Source organism: Neopelma chrysocephalum, unplaced genomic scaffold (assembly GCF_003984885.1).
Source record: "Neopelma chrysocephalum unplaced genomic scaffold, ASM398488v2 Primary Assembly neopelma1_44, whole genome shotgun sequence".
NCBI lineage: Eukaryota > Metazoa > Chordata > Aves > Passeriformes > Pipridae > Neopelma > Neopelma chrysocephalum.
This window is the reverse complement of record NW_020897703.1, coordinates 5,291,870-5,308,642: the sequence shown is the minus strand read 5'-3', so window position 1 is coordinate 5,308,642 and position 16,773 is coordinate 5,291,870. Positions and strand designations below refer to the sequence as shown.

General features: G+C 36.5%; 1 protein-coding gene across 6 annotated transcripts in view; it reads right to left on the bottom strand.

Annotated features, from left to right (window-relative positions):
* The window catches only part of SLC39A10 (solute carrier family 39 member 10), a 51,108-nt gene that overhangs the window by 13,904 nt on the left and 20,431 nt on the right, over positions 1-16,773 (bottom strand). For 5 of the 6 annotated variants that reach the window (XM_027678146.1, XM_027678145.1, XM_027678144.1 and 2 more), the window contains exons 2-6: positions 9,800-10,849; positions 8,522-8,723; positions 4,463-4,632; positions 3,227-3,445; positions 1,789-1,909 (exon numbers count right to left, since the gene is read on the bottom strand). In XM_027678146.1, the coding sequence (XP_027533947.1) occupies positions 1,789-1,909; positions 3,227-3,445; positions 4,463-4,632; positions 8,522-8,723; positions 9,800-10,840 (1,753 nt within the window). In that variant the 5' untranslated portion in view covers positions 10,841-10,849. Of the gene's footprint in view, positions 1-1,788; positions 1,910-3,226; positions 3,446-4,462; positions 4,633-8,521; positions 8,724-9,799; positions 10,850-13,305; positions 13,990-16,773 lie in introns of those variants that run through there. The other variant, XM_027678147.1, reaches the window with a different exon arrangement.

The window sequence follows — 16,773 nt, the reverse complement described above, 5'->3', positions numbered from 1 at the left end:
AGCCAAAAAAAAAAAATCTCTCATTGATACATTTTTTCACCAATTTGCATGTACAGCATATGAAAGTCTCCACTACAAGGCAACATCACTGAGTCCATAGCACTCAAAGCCAGTTTTAGCCCAGCCTAGGCTTGTATCTGCAATTTTGCTACTGACAAAGTTTATGGTTCAGCACTGGCAAAGGAGAGTTGCCAGGATGATAATAATGTCTTATCTGATGTAGATGGAATCTGAATGGCTCAGGAAACCTTAACTGGCTACTGCCTACACATGCCCCTACAGGTCACAGCTCAGCCTTCACTGCAGTATACCATGACCTGCCACCAGCACAGACACTAGTTACAGATCTGCTGTATTGCTGAATCCTTGTGTCACACTTCTGTGCTCACACAGTGAGCTTCTTCAGAGTAACTCATTACCCTGCTAGCAATCAAAGCCATTTTTACAAAGTAATACAAAGTGAAAACAATGCAGAAGGCTTATACAACGAATTTCAAGTTTACTAATATTTCCAAAATATTAATAAATAAACAAAGTGGGCAATCTACGCTCCAGGAAAGAAAAACAGTTGTGAAGGGGAAAAAAAAAAAAAGGCAGTTCTGGACAATTAGCTCACTATAATTAAAAAAAATATTTCAGAGTCAAAAATAAGCAAATCGTAAGTGGAATTAAAAAAACTGGCACAGAGTACCTAAGCAGCAGAGAGTTCTAGATAAACAGGGTCTTAATCATCATGTGGAGGTGGTTTAAAAAGAAATGGAATGGCCATTCAGGTCAGTGGTAGTGGCACTGCAGTTCAAAATTCAAATTCAGCATGGGCTTCCAGTGCCTGCAGTACGAATGATATACTGAGCAGCAGAGCACACTTTCAGAGTAAGCGTGTTACAAAACCAGTACATGCTCCATGTTTTCATAAGCAAAATTCCTCTGATTGCCCATTAAAATGAAATGAGGACATTTCAAATATATTTACCACCACAGTTTAAAGTCTTTCTATGTTCTATGTCAATGTCCCATATCCCATTGACTGGAGAAGGCTGCAGTCCTAATTCTCCCTTCTACAAACCAATCAAATTAACAAAACTGAATTTGTATAAATACAGGCTATGGACTCTTCATAAACAAATTAATGCAGCAGCCATGCAGGCAAACAGAACGGGAAGGTTATGAAGCAAAGCCCTTGCCCTTCCCTCACCCCTAGGGGGATACACAATTCCTTCTGGGTGCACACTGCCTGAGCATTCACAGACTGTCACGAAGGAACAGTATGTGAAAGTTGTTTTGGATACTTGAGGAATATTCAGGATACTCAGTTGTATTTATGAAAAGAAACAGATTTTGTTTAGCTTCCTCAGCCAAACGATAATTGGTTCAGTTGCTGGAATCTTCAAAGTGAAACAGATATCTGCATTCAGACTGTGTGGGTGTTCATTTTTGATCTAATTTTTGCCTGGGTTGAGCTATTCAGGCACAGCTGAACCAAAAAACACCCTGAAAACAAATAAATAAAAAAACTCCCAAAGAACCACAGCCACCCAAAACCTGACTGCTTCAGAAGTCTGAAAACCATCTTTATGGCCTATTAGGAAGTGTTCAGAGTGCTCTCAGCTCTAAGGAAAACAAAATAAAAAAAGATTTAATAGGGAAAGCCTATTAAGTCTTATTAACAATGATTTGCATAATAGCAGCAAAACTGTACAAGACTTTACATGCTAAATACCATACCAAAGTAACATGCCGCTACTTTGAATCTCATAATCAGAGAAAATTCTGAAAATAAATGCCAACCTGCAAGGGGTTTCAGCTGAAGCCAGTCAGCATCTGGTCTATTATTTAATTTGTGATCAGAAAGTTTCCTTCCAATTGGTGATTCTTCAGCCTGGGTTTTTTTGCACCATTTCTGCTTACTCTGCAACAGAAAACAGGTAACATCTGGCTTGTAAAATGACACTGATGGAGATAAGAAGAAGTGAAATGTTGTCAAAAAATCTCCTCTAAAGAGACCAAGTTACTCTCTCTTAACATGTTTAACAGAAGTATGTTACTTCAAAATATTGAATTAAGCACAGGCTTAATAGGCAAGGCTCAGCAACAGTAGCTATCCGAGTGGAAATTATTAGTTACCTACCATAGAATTTCACAAACACACACAGATGATATTTGACTTTAGTAAGAGAGTATACTCTGTCAAGGATTGCTCTCACAGCCTAGAAACACGTGTGCAGCTATTATATATGCTGATTTTGTTCAAGAAAGCAAGCATGCAGCAAGAACAGCTCCTCTAATTTGTTCAACTTTAATTTTTTTATACTTCTGGAACTTGCTTGTATTTTCCTTCAAGAAAATAGCAACCTTTTCTCTATCTGCAGCCCATACAACAGAGCTTATGGATTTGCCAAAGCAGCCTAGGGGATTTAATTATTTAATTAATCTCAAAGAAGATATGTCCAATGGGACACTTTTTATCCCTTTATCAAAAGCTCTAAGAAACGCCTCCTCCAACACAGAAAATCTCTTGCTGCCTGTCCAGCAAGTCTCATGTGACAACAGAGAACTTGAAAATTTTTCACAGTCCTTTTGGGAGAAGCAGTTATAGTTTCAGTTTCACCAAAATAATTTTCTCCTCCAAGTCGACTGATGAAGGCAAAACTTGAAACTGAATTTCCATGCACACTCACATTCCCCAAGGTACCTGCTCTCCTTTTATACCACCATCATGAATGCAGAATGCTTCTAGCACTAAAAGTCCAACAATTTTTAGAAAAACAAGTTAAAATTTGACTGGCAATTTATAGAAAGCAGGAGGTCTGAAAATGTTAGCATTTTCTGATGTAGAAAAATTGAATACTTCTGTTACACCAGCATTGTTAGCTAACAATATACTGCTAAATTTCTTGTAAATTGTCCAACAATTGCTATGTTCTTTCTTACACTCTGCTTATCATATTTTGGGGGGAAAAAAAATAAAATCACAGCATTTTCGAGGGAGAGCTGTAATCTCTTTTATTTAGATCTACCTCCAAATGTATCTGGTCAGAAAGCTGCAACTTTGCCCACCAGATTTCTACACTCTACAGAGTAGAGTTTTCTCACATAACATGGGACAGAATAAAGATTAGCAGCACTTGTTCAGAGAATAACAAATCATCACACAGACAATTCCTCAATTCTCAGAAGATAACCTCAGGTACTGTGTTTTTAAACAGCATGCAATATTAGTACGTACCTTTTGTTTATTGTAATGTTTGTACATTCTTATACAATGTTCAATGATGAACAAAACATAAATGCCTCCAAGTGCCACAAGACCTTTCAGCACTGGATCATTTTCTTCTAGGAAGCCTTCAGTCTGCACTCCATGTCCGTGGGCATGTCGATGGGAACGCTTGTGTTCATGAACATGACCTTGGCCATGGTGGTGACTGTGGTTGTGGCCTCCATGTGACTATTAGGAGAGAAAATAATAACACAGCACAACCTGGTGCAATCAGGAGACTGAAATGGCTCTGAGTTCAGACCAAAAAATATGTCACCTTTCAGAAAAGTAGCATAAAATCCCATCCCTTCCCCCCCCCCCACTAACACACTTTGCCATATAAATTTTTCATTAGACTATTCATTACCCTAATTATTAAAGAAAACAAAAATCCATCTGGGAAATTTTTTGGGGCAGTGGGAGATAATCTAGCTTCAGCTTTTCTCACAATGCTGATGATAAATAAGACTAACTCTCAGAAATATCACACAGAATTACCATTCCTATGCTCCCAATAGTAACCAAACCTTATGAATTTTTTTAACCATTACAGGCCATTAGAGACTTAATTCTGATCTGAAATACAAACTCAAAAAAAAAAAAGACCAAAAATGTGTATTAGAATTTATACAGAGAAAACATGTAAACACTAATCTTTCTGTTAAAAGAATTAAGGTAACAAAAGTTTAGAAAACATTTCCCCGTTTAAGAACTACAGTATACGATCATGAATTAAAAAGTGCTTACTTTCCCTGGAACCTGGGCAATTTCTTGATTCAGTAAGTTAGAGGTTACTTTCTCCCCAAAAGCTAGTAACCATGAAGGTGAATTCCCAGGAAATACTTTTAGGTGGTACTGATACACAATCAACTGTCAGTAGACACAAGACAGCAATACTGCTAACTTTAAAATAATCTTGTTGGGCTCATGAGGTGTTTTAAAATAGTAACAGCAGTTTAAAATAGTGACAGCAGTTCAACTATGAATACACAACTACTTTTTTCTTTTTTTTTTTTTTAAAGAAAAACACATTTTCTTTCTTTTTCTTAACAGAAAGTCTCTAACGGTGTTTCAGGATGTCTCTCATAGCCAAGTCATTTTACATCTGTATCAGTGAACATTTATGTATTGACACTATCAAACAATTCCTTGAAAACTCTAGACTCATTTAGAATTAAGAATAAAAGGTGAGGAAACAATACTTACATGTGGCAATAGATGGAGCAGTGCATCTCCACTCATTGTTCCTACTGCCAGAGCTACCAAGAAAGTTAGAAGAAATTTGAAGCACCATTGGTTAATGATGGGAACCAAGATCACCCCTAGCAAGGAAAGCAGGCTAATGACGGTGATAGAGATGATACCACAAAACCAGGCTGTGGGAAGAAATGAATACAGAAAGGTTATCAGAACACCTGTAAAACTTTCAAGACTGATTAATGACTTTCAAGTATCTCTTAAAGAGGTGACTTTCCTTTAACCTAAGCTGTGTGATTGTTCATTCAAAAGGTGCTGAAAAATATGAAAGCAGTACTGAAGTCCACAGCAAAAAAAATACACAGACTTATTCATAGTATAGTACGATATACTGAAAGACATCAGAAGACAGCTAAAAAGAGCCCAGCAATTCTTCATGATTGTTAGTTCCAGGCTTAGTTTTGTAGCCCTTAATGAAACACAAAAAGCAAAACATTTCATATTGGAACAAAACCACCTCCACTACTTAAGCTCAGATCAAGCTCAGTTTGTCAAGTTAACTTAACAAACACTAATGCGTATTTAACATTTGTTTTTAACATGGTTCTGATGCAAAATTTATCTGAAATCAATATTTCTCCTCTTCTGTTTGTAGTCATATGTTTAGTTCAGCACTATTTATTTTACCTGGTGCTTTGAAACATACATTTTTATTAATAAGAAATAAGACTCAACTTTTGACTCTAAAATCTAACTCTACAATAAGAGCTTGAAGAGCTGAAAGCAACTCGCTACCAATGAAAAGCAGCATTTATTTTATCTGAGAACCTCTACTGTTGTCATTAGAAAAAAAAGTCATAATGCGATGTGGTACACCCAACACAATCCTCTGAATTAGGGAAGATGTGCAAATTTCTAGATGACATGCAAAAGAAGGAATTACTCAAGAAACAGCTCCTATAATCAAAGAGATATGGCTCTTGCACTCAGCATCTCACCCTAATAAAATATTTTCTTTATTTTAAGTTTTAGCCTAAAGGCTTCAGGTTGTTCTAGGGTTTTCCTAGCTTCATTTTTAATCAAAAATGTCTACACAGTTTGCCAACTTTAATCTAAGTCAACAACTCCTAATTCAAAATCACTAGTGTTTCCACATTTCAGAGCACGACTTGACTTCCCTTGCATCTCTGAAGGTCCACTCATTTAAGGAAAACATCCTGGAAAATGGGGGAGCAAAGAGTGGGTATGGATGAGAGGAGAAGAGAGGAGGAATGAATATGTTGAAGCTGCTAATATTAAAATGTCAAGCATCTCAAGAAATCTATCTGTACCAAACTCACTACAGAATTGATTTGACAAGACTTTGCCAATAGATTGTGGCTGTTGCAGGCTTGGTCTAGTTCAACACCACAGTTTACAACATTCGCCATTTTAAAACTTATTTTGGGATATTCATTCTTACAAAGTCTGTAGTTGTCATTCCACAACGCTGCACAAAAGGAAACAATTCAGTTCAAATGCAAAGGGTACAAAACCACATCCACGAGAAGAAACTGATTGGAAAAAGCTTTAGCCAGTGTGCAGTGTGCACTGACATACATGCACATTGAGACAGAGGGAAAAAGAGAGTTGGTGAAAAGGCAAAGACTGCCATCAGATGAGGAACTGAAAAACAGAGGTTGGAAAATGGGAATACAAAAGCAAGTCTAAGGTGGACCTTGATGACCAAAATACTGCCACTACGCAGCCTTGATTCATACCCAGAGCACTACAGTCACGTGCTCTGGATTAATAGGCTCTGCTGAAAAAAACAGCATACATGGACTTGTCATTCAATGCTGAATCATGCATGCATGCACAAGCAGCCCAAATAAAAGTCACACAGCCATTTGGCAGGACACTGGACCTCCAATCTGGACACATTATGATGTTAAGTGCCAGGTTAGATGATCAACAGCCTTACATGGAGAAAAATGGAAAGGAGATTATACAAACTGGCTTAAGTTTCACATATCATAGCATAATTTTGGCAAACCCCCCTCTGAAGGGCTTACATATTCTTATGAATGATACAGTACCTAAACATGGCATCATGATTAAGACGAGGTACATGAGATTTAGAATACGGAATCTGTGCACCTCTTGGGTCCCCTCCAGGGAACACTGGCATCTGCACAGGCAGAATTACAAGCTGTATCTGATCTGAAACACTTTGACTCATCAGCTCTAAGTGATCTCTACCTTTTAAAAAACTGCTCACTGTTTAATTGTATCACTTCTACTAATTTGATTCACAGTAGGATGTGTCTTTGCTTTTAGGTTAAGTTGCTTATGAGCCCTCAGTGATGACAATGTCACCTTTTCCAGCAGGTACACTGTGAAAGCTCAGTTGTATGTATAAGCCCTTGAAATTCCTCTCTTAGAAGATGTTACAGAAACTACCTGTAAATTACAGGAAGAAAATCCAACATAGCTTCATAAGTTTTTGGTCATCAGTTAATTAAATTACTTGCTTTAGAAAATGCACTATCGGAGGTAAGGGAAACCTCATCAGTGAGTAGAAGCAAGACTGGTCTGTTAAGGTTTTTTGAAAGCTCTAATCAAAACTGAAGAAAATCACCAAAAGCTTATGTTTAAAAGTGACTGCATCCTCCTAACTTTGGTAAATACTTCTATCTAAAAATATTTATATTAGCTCATGTGAGCACACATTCTCATTTTAGTAAAATCCTATAACCTGCAGGTTCAGTTACCCTATGACTGAAATTAGTCCTACACATCCCACAGTCCCCACATTCCAGTTAGAATTTGTTATTTTGTGATTCACTTCCTTACTTAAAAAGGAAAAATTATTATTACATCACTGAAATGTTGCTGTAGTTAATACAAGAGTATACAGGAAATTGTTATGAAGAATGATTTATCATTATCTAATCAAGATGACCTGTTTTAGGGGTTACTGTTTATGTTCATAGCTAAATCAATGTTAAAACTCAAATTTTAACAACTAACTGGCAAAGATGTTATTTATAGTCAAAGCATCAGATGACATAAAACGTTCACAATAAGCTTCATTAATTTTGCAAATTAAGTCTCTTAAAATGTTAAAGGTCTTCAAGCTGAGTTATTCATCAACTCCCTTTCTCATTACAGAGAAATAAAATGCGTTCTTTTAAAAAGAAGCACTCAACTGTAGAAACTTTCTAATTAAACCGGTCCAAAGCATGTGCAACATGACAGTTTTGTAAAGGGTTTCAACATTTTAATTGGCAGAAAATGCTTAGGGCAACTCTAGAAGTGCTCTTGGTGATAAGGCAGGGTTCAACTCTTACTACAGTGAGACTACCCCACAAAACAGTGTGCTGCCATATGAAACACACAGTATATTTAGTTTACAGCAATCTTGGAGCAGTTAACAAGATAGCAGACGTGTCACTGTAGGAGATGTATGCATAAGAAGTTAACCATTTTAATGACTCCAGAATTGTTAAGAAAGAACAACACATACTTTTCAACAGTTACCAACATCTGTGAGAATGTAGTTATTTCAAGCTTTATTTCTAGTGATGCTAATAAGCACCTATGTACTAATCAATATTCACCACTACAATACTTTTATTTTCAAAATACAGACACTATACTCAAATTTTTTAGATTTTTAATATTTCACTGCAACTAAACAACAACAATTCCATTATCATTTATAAAATATAGCAGTACTGAATATATATTTTAAAAGTACATTCAGTTATGAAATCACAACAATGACTCTGCCCCTAAAGTAATTGCTTTAACAGCAGTAAAAATATTTTTAGCTTAGAACTATGGCAAAATGCCTAGGCCCAATGGTAAGACATTAGGCCTCAATGATAGAAAACAAAAAAAAAGAAATAAAAATAAGCAAAAATAAAATAGTGAAAAGGATGATGCTGTCTCAAATTTCTTCTAGTATGTTAAATTTCAACCATTCCTTTACAAGCAATGATAAACTGTATGACATGTCAAACTCTGAAGTTTTATATTTAAATTGCAAAATGATTTAGAAAGCTTTAGATGTTACACACCTACCTGATGCACCTGTTTTATCTTTATTATCAATTGACGCATTTTTACTTTTCATAATATCTTCAAACTCATCATAATGTACAATACAAAGCCTTCTCTCAATCTGGTATAGCAAAGCAGGACATATGTACACGAACAATTCAGGAGATATTAGAGAGCTGGTTTCCAGACCATAGTACCGTAGCAGCTGGGTTGCATTTAAGCACTGCAAGCAAATTGTACAAACAAATTAAATATAAAAGCAACTATTTTACTAAAAGCTACAGTTATGGAAAATTTAGCATATTATTTGAGAACACAAAACAGACAGTAGAAACTCTGGCCAAAACATTTCACCAGTGCTAAAACATGTTTTAAGCTGACCTAAGTGGTTTTTGAGGGGGAAGAAACAGTAAAAATATCTGGACTACAAATTCAAGTCTCCCAACACCTATATAATTTTTGATAAATATTAATGAAAATGAGTTTCTGTGTTCTTTACCATTACACAGTTAAGGCAATGAAGAAAGAGCAACAGGTAAGGAGTGGAAGAATGTAAATCCAAAATAGGTTTACTAACACTTCTGTTTATCTACCAACCTTTTGTGTTTAGAGTTGCACTTTTTAATTCAGTTTAAAACCTCAAACTTAACACCCACTCTATTCTTTCCTATTCTGACTTCTAGTTTAAAACTATGGTATCAGAATGTCCTGCCTCTGTAGTAAGGGACTATTTATGGTGCTAGTAGATATAATGGATTTTGAAGGAAGAAACAGAAGATCTTACACTGAGCACAGTCCTAACAAAGCTATATCTACAATTGCTTCATAATCTCTTAGGACAAACACATTAGAAGCATTATGAAAAGATGCAGATATTTATTTTAGGAAAGAGTGTTCGTGCAGCTTTCAAAAATATTAATGATCTCAGATTCAGAAAGAAGTCCAAAACTTCTTTCTGTGTGTCACTGCAGTATTCATCAATACTGGGAAGGGAAAAAAACCTCACACCTGTAAGCCTTTAAGGATCAACTTCATACAGAAAAATAGGCAAGAAGATAGATCTCTGAGAAAAGATGGGTGATGGGCAGACAGAAATGAAAACGCATAAAGTTAACTCAAAACTGTGGCAGTGACCTCTAGGATTTTCATTCTGCAACTTGTATTATACCATGGTCACAAACGTGCTTCTCTGTTATTTGTGGGTCTGCACCTGCAATTATTTCGTAACATATTACTTTACATACAGCAAAATGCAACAACAGTGGAACTCAACTTCCCAGCTCCCCATTTCATACTCACCTCTTCACGATCCTTGTGATTACGCACTGAAAAAAGGGCACGTTTTCTTACACTGATCTGCTTGCGAGGGGCCTCTCGCTTGCTGGTATTTCGGTGTCCATCGTCATTACCTAAACTGGCATCTTGATGCCCATGACTACTAGAACGATCACTACTGTGGTCATGATGGTGCACATGCAAGTGAGATGCATCATGTACATGATCATGTTTATGAACACGATTGTGCTCATACTGATCACCGGGATCATGATCTGGGGCATAATCCCAGGTAGCATCTCCCGAAGTCTCGCTGATCTTCTTTTGCTTCTTCTTCTGTTTCCGTTGTTTTCTTTCTGGCTGATCCTGAGTTGTGTTTGTCTCTGTTGAAGGTTCATGGTTCTGCTCCCCATGCTCACGATGACTGACTGAATCATTACGAGAGTGATGGGTGCCATTATGGTCATGGCGATGGGGACGAGAGTGGTGGTGGTGGTGACGGCGACTTTGGTCATGAATGTGTTTGCCATCATCTTTTACTGATGGCACTACTGTGTCTCTTTCTGGGTCACATTTATGATTTCTCTTTGCAGACATACCAATCATGGTTTGGTTTTCTGAATCTGAGTGGCTGTGAGGATGGTTATGAGCGTGAAAATGCTTTCCTTCCTGCACTTCTAAAGCATATAAGTGAGAAACATGATCATGGCCAATATCATCATGATTTATCATCACTACTTTTACCTCTCCTAAACCAAGGCTTATTAACAGTTTTTCCAGGCCAAAAAAAGATAATCTTCCATTTTCACCATAACGATCAAAAATCTTTTCAATGTAGTATTTTTGTTCATTTTCAGCTTCCAACGTTGAAAATTTACTCGGCACAGATTCTGTTCCTCCACTCTGGAAGTACGATTCATTTGAGATCTGATAGTCATTATGGTAGTGTCCACGATCCTTTTTAGGACCATTGTTATGTCCATCTCCATGGCAATGATTGCACTGATGAAAGATAAATGTCAGCAAACAAATGATGCAAAATTTTGTGTGCATGTGTACCTTCATCTCTGTTTCCTATAAGAAACACAAGGGGAAGCACTTAGGTGTAAAAGCAATCTCAACACTTGTACTACATATCAGTCTGGCACTTATTTATGCCAACTGAATGGCTCACAAAACTTTTTTATATATATTGGCATTAAACGAATAACAATTGCAGTACTTTTATCAGTGTACTTTTCTTATCCAACAGTCAGATAGACTGTGTATTCTAGAGATGCTGTTTAACATACAATACTTGCAGAAGGTGATTACAAGATTTACAGCATTTACAGTAAATCATAACACTTTTGTGTATATTTTCAGAGGCATCTATGCTTATGATAACCTAAAATATCGAAAATCTTCTTAAAACCCAAGTTATAAAAGAAAAAAAATTGTTTTAGAATAACAATACTGTATTTTCTTGTTCATACGGGTGAGAGGTAGACAAGACAGTTGAAATCCCATGCATCATTTGTTCTCTTTTGTGCTGCTAAAGTACCTCCACTAAACACACACACTGCACAATTCCCTACTTTGAAATCAGCCATTACCAATTCAGAAATAAGATGTCATTAACCAACTTCACTGTATTGCTTAAATGTTCATATTTTTAGCACTTTTACTTACATGGGCTCACTGACTTGAAAGATCTACATGGACATTCATTTAAAAGTAAGGTTATATGGAAAACATCTCCTTATGCAACTTAAAAAATACTGTCTTGTTTACATCTGCTAGCAAATATATATAGATAACATTGGAATAATTATTATAACGAAACTTAAGAAAAAATCCAAGTGTATGTAAAAATGTTATCAAACTAGAAAACTAAATATAAGCCAAGAACTGTACTTTATGACTTCTATTTTCTAGAGACTTATTTTGGGTAGAGAATAACCTTTAAAATGCATGTTTTCTTTTTAAATGCATAATCATATAAACACCACCAGGGTTTTTTAGAAACACCTAATTTGTTCTGCTTGTTACCCAGCCAAATAAAATGTGTAACATTCACAACAGTTCTGCTAGATAACTGCAGTAGATAACCCAGCCCTTCTATCAGCAAAGGAGCAGACAACAAAAAGAAAGTAGCATGGAGCTTCCAAACTAATCTGAACAGCCATGGGATGATTAAGAACAGTTTAATGGAATTGACTAAAATAGACAAAGGAAACAAATACAGAAGTAGGGCTTTTAAATTAGAATATGGCTGATAAGGAAATCAGAGCTGAGAGAAAGGACATGGACAGAAGGTCCATCCACTCTGTTTTCTGTATACTCTGATGCTACCAAGACACTGCAGCAAATGCGAGGATGTAAGAAAACAGCAAACAGGGCAAGCATGCTTTAGTCTTTTAACACTGACAGCAGTTTTAGTTTCTTATGTGCATCTTGACTAGAGCTGTCACTGACCCTCCATTCACAAAGACAAAAGTAACCTCGTGAACACACCCTAAAATGACACTGACTTTCAGACAAGACACAGTAAATTCAGTTGTCCTTCCCAAGCCCCCCGTTAACTAAAATGTGCTTCATGAAATTGTTCAGGAAAGTAATTTGCACCAAACCACAAATATTTAAAGACCATCTTAATTTCTTAAAATACCAGCTTATTGTTTTGTGCATAATGACTGGCAACCATGTTATTACACATAGAGACACAGAAAACCTGCTGGAAGCTCCTATACTTGCAACAGGTAGCAAAAGAAAAGCAATCAAGAAAAACAGGAAAGGGATATGTTCTAATGACTTTATATAGCAAATAAATGAATCAACACAGAAGACTGTGGGGAAAAAAATCTTTCTCCTGTAAACTTCTACAAATACAAAACATGAAAATTCAATTTTCACTGGAGTTTCAAATGCTTACAAAATTAAGAAAAGGTAGAACTGTCTTTTGCAATACTGTCTCACTTAAAAATGTAAGACCAGAAGAATATCTGTCAAATGGAGGCATCTGCATCAAAACTGGTTCTAGGGACCTCAGATAGGTCAATGGCTAATCATTGTACATTACTGTTTTATTTTTATAAACAACTGTTCAATCATCAGTCTGGAATAACTGTAGTTTGTCTCCAGCTCAATTACATACATTCCGGTTACTGATTTAAAGGCTGTGACAAACTTTCTCAAGTAGTTTATCATGATGAGTTCAACCCCCAAAATTTACTGGGATATTATTTTCATAAAGTTGTTTTCACTCACAGGCTCTGTTGAAGGCATCCCTAATGTTATAAATACATCACTGGGATTAGTAAAAAAACATCAGAAGTCTCTCAAACATCTTCCAGAAGCTTTTTCCATTTTCCTCTGAGGAAACAGGTAAATGCTTGTACTGGTGGAGTAGAATGAAACAGGTTGCAAATCTTTATGCAAGAGTCACTGGACTGGGTCAGCCCTCAGACTGTATGATTGCCTGGAAACACCTTTAAATAAAGGACATATGCTTTTTCTTATGCAGGCTGAGAATCTGGACCCTGACTTACAGCATGCCAGGAAGCAGAAACATTCTGGCAGTAATCAGGAATATGACTGTTGACAGATCAAGACAGCTCCACATTTCTTTAGGAATATGCTGATTTTCATCAACTGAGGATTTACAATGTTGAATGTTACTTAATGTGAAGAGTAGGTTCGGGATCTGGAATAAGCAGTTAAGGCACACGCAAGACCAATGAAAGCCCTGGGAGAAAGGTGAACTTCCATGTGCTTGCACAGGAGATGGCAGCAACAGGTAAGTACGTGCTGTTCACTGTAATGCTCCAGCAAACCGTTCAAGAAGCTTTTTTATTTCAGTTTCTCAGTACTGAAAACAGGTCAGGTAAAATTCAGTTACTCAAAGGATACTATTTTTTGTAGGTAAGACAGCTTTTTTCCCCCTTCGCTATATACTGGTAATATAACCAGAACAAGCAAAGTCAAATTACTCTCATTTAAACAAGCACGATCCAGACTAAAATATCTCTATCAGGAAATTCATGACTAAAGCATGATCGTAATCCTTTTCACAACCTCATGATCTTTTTCATGTGACTGTCTCATACAATACTACTAATACATTACTTGGAAACTTTAGTCATGCATCCCTAATTGTGGTGTTTAGCTTTGAATGGTACCTTTTCTCCAGGCCCTAATGGCTAAAATAGTTTGTGACCTATGATCATGATTTATTGCTGAAATACAAGAGCTGAGCATTACCAGACCAATTTCAAATTCAAATACTTGTCTCACTATTTTCAACTAAAATAGTAATAACCCAAGCACAATATTTTTGATCTTCTATTATATGTTGTATCTTCTATTGCAATTCTTGTTAGAGAACAAAGATGCTCACAAAATACATGTACCCACAATAAAAAGTCTCAAAAAGAACAACCATAAAGAGTTGATTATTTATTTGTTTCTTTTAAAATAAGCTTCATTATTCTCTAGGTAATTATAAATAGCTGACATGTTTAACCTCTCAGGCAGTGTTTGTATGTGTAAAATACTGGAAAGCTGAAGTCCAAATTCTGTACATTTCAGTGGCACAAAATTCTATATAGCTGATCTCCACATAGGAACATTAAGACTCTCAAATCCCTTCAAGAGAATATGGAAGGGCAGCCTGAGGACAAGGCTACACCAAAGTTGAAAAGGGTTCTGCCTATTACTGCTGTTTAGCCTATTAGCCTTTGCCTAATTCTGTTCACTCGTTTGATTCCCTGCTGCCTCCCCTTCTTCCCTCCACAGCTCCTTGGTGGGTGGGCACCCAACACAGGGGAGATACGAGGGAAAATAGCTCCTGGATGTTGGTAAGAAACTACAGCACTGTAAAGGGCAGGGCTGGAAACAACAGCACCTGCCACATTCCGCTGAGCTGCGCATGAGAACAACACGAGTCCTTCATGACACCTCAGGCAGCAGGACAACCCCACCCTAACACAAGCTCCAAAGTTAGAACAATGTGTACATGTGGAAAAGATGAACAGTGTGCCCCACCAGCAGGCATTTCAGAAATGGCTCACAGTGCTGCCCAGTGCACCCCCTCCCCATTCATCAGGGCAAGCAGATCACACACTAAATGCAGCATGACTGCACATCCATACACAAGACTTTTATATTAGAGGTCACAGTACCTGAGCAGTACATAAGCAAAGAGTTACCTTCTCTGCATGGAAAACTCACCATATCTCTATGCTAAACCACTGTCTGCCTACGGTATTTAATCTATTAAATTAAAGGTACCTCTGACAAAAGTCAGGTTTAGTTTTGGGTTTTTTAAAAGCCTTTTTCATTCAATTTCCCTTGGATTCCTGAAACTTACCCACAGTGCCTACTATTTCAACTCTTCTTCTTTATATAGTATTTTATTTATGACTTAGAGCATGGACTACAAACATGATTTTGGGTGAAATTTTTGTTTATTTATCAGCAACTGCTTCACTGAAACTAGAAAACTAGTTCAAGAGTTAGGCTTTACTTAAAACAACAAACTTGGATTCAAATTATGTGGTCCTACAAAATGCAAACTCAATTGAAAGCCACATCTATCATTTTAGTGCTTGCAACCCACGTACTACAGCATTTAGTACAATGCTGACTAGAATATTTGAAGCGCCCAACTTTCTTCCCCCAACCTGTTTTCTTGTCTGCTCCCAACAATTTTAATAACCTGAAATATTTGTAACAGAAATGCACTGATTTCTCCCCTTCCCATGCTCCTTCCCAAATTATTTCAGTTTCTCTCCCTTGTTGTTCAACTTTCTTTTCTTGTTTTCTCTGAAGGGCGTACTGCCATGGGCAACTATAAGTTCCACACCAAACACATGCTTCAGCTAAGGTAAGAGAGAACCCAGAAGGACAAAACGTGGTAAAAATAAAGACAAAGCAATATTCTTACCAAACTAAGACATTCTCTCTGTTCAGCACTGAGAAGTTAAGCACTTGTGTAATTAATTTCTACTAAGAACTGCTCAGAGTAACAGCTCTACCAGAAATGCCATTTTTTTAAAAAGAGAAATATTTCTTGAAATAAAGTTTCTGACAGAATAAGGATAGTTTTTCTTACAATTCTTGAAAATTTTAATGCCTTTCTATATTGCAGGTATTCACTCCAGTGTACATGCAGGAGAAATGTCTGCAGCAGCCCTTCCCTCCGCTCCATCTCAAACTTGTATTTGGTGCAAAAAAAAAGCCTGGAGTCTGAAAATCCAAAAGAACCTACTCTTTATTTCCTAAATTTCACATTTTTAACAAATACTAAAATACAAAGTCCTATTAATCTAGCACACATTTTTAAGATAAATTATTTAAAAAAAATATTAATATGAAATTAATACATTGTTGTTATTGAAAGACATTTTAAGAAAGCCATAACAACATTTTAATTAATAACAATCTCTTTTTGTTTTATCAGTCTTAAACTGCCATTAGCTTCTGCATATACAAATGGGAAAACATGCTACAGATCTAAAAAGTTAAAATTAACCATTTCTAACTTTAGTTCTCACCCATCTCCTGTATTTTCTTCCCTCTTCAATTTCAGTGAAACAGGTTTGTGGATTTAAGTAAAACATTCATTTGAAAACCTACAGCCCAGTAGGAGGGGCACTTTGTAAGAACAGACCTTTAACTAACTGATCCAAGCCCTATTTGCTAAGTTAATACCAGATAAGACTTAAATAGTACAGAAAGCATTTATGCATAACTGAACACACCATGAAAACTTTTTAAAAATCTCAGCTGGGAAGTATTTGAAATGCAAAGTCCCAAGCAAACTAGAAAACGATCCTAAACCAATACAGTAGCAATCTACTTGCTCAATTATCCAGATAGGGGCATTTATTTTATTTGGAATGGATAAAAAAAATGGACAGCCTTCTTCAAAGGGACAGTTAGCTATTTGTAAGAAATTGCTGAGAACAGGTTCTTTCTCAGAGCTCACAAGAATATAAAAACTTCACAATAGTTGG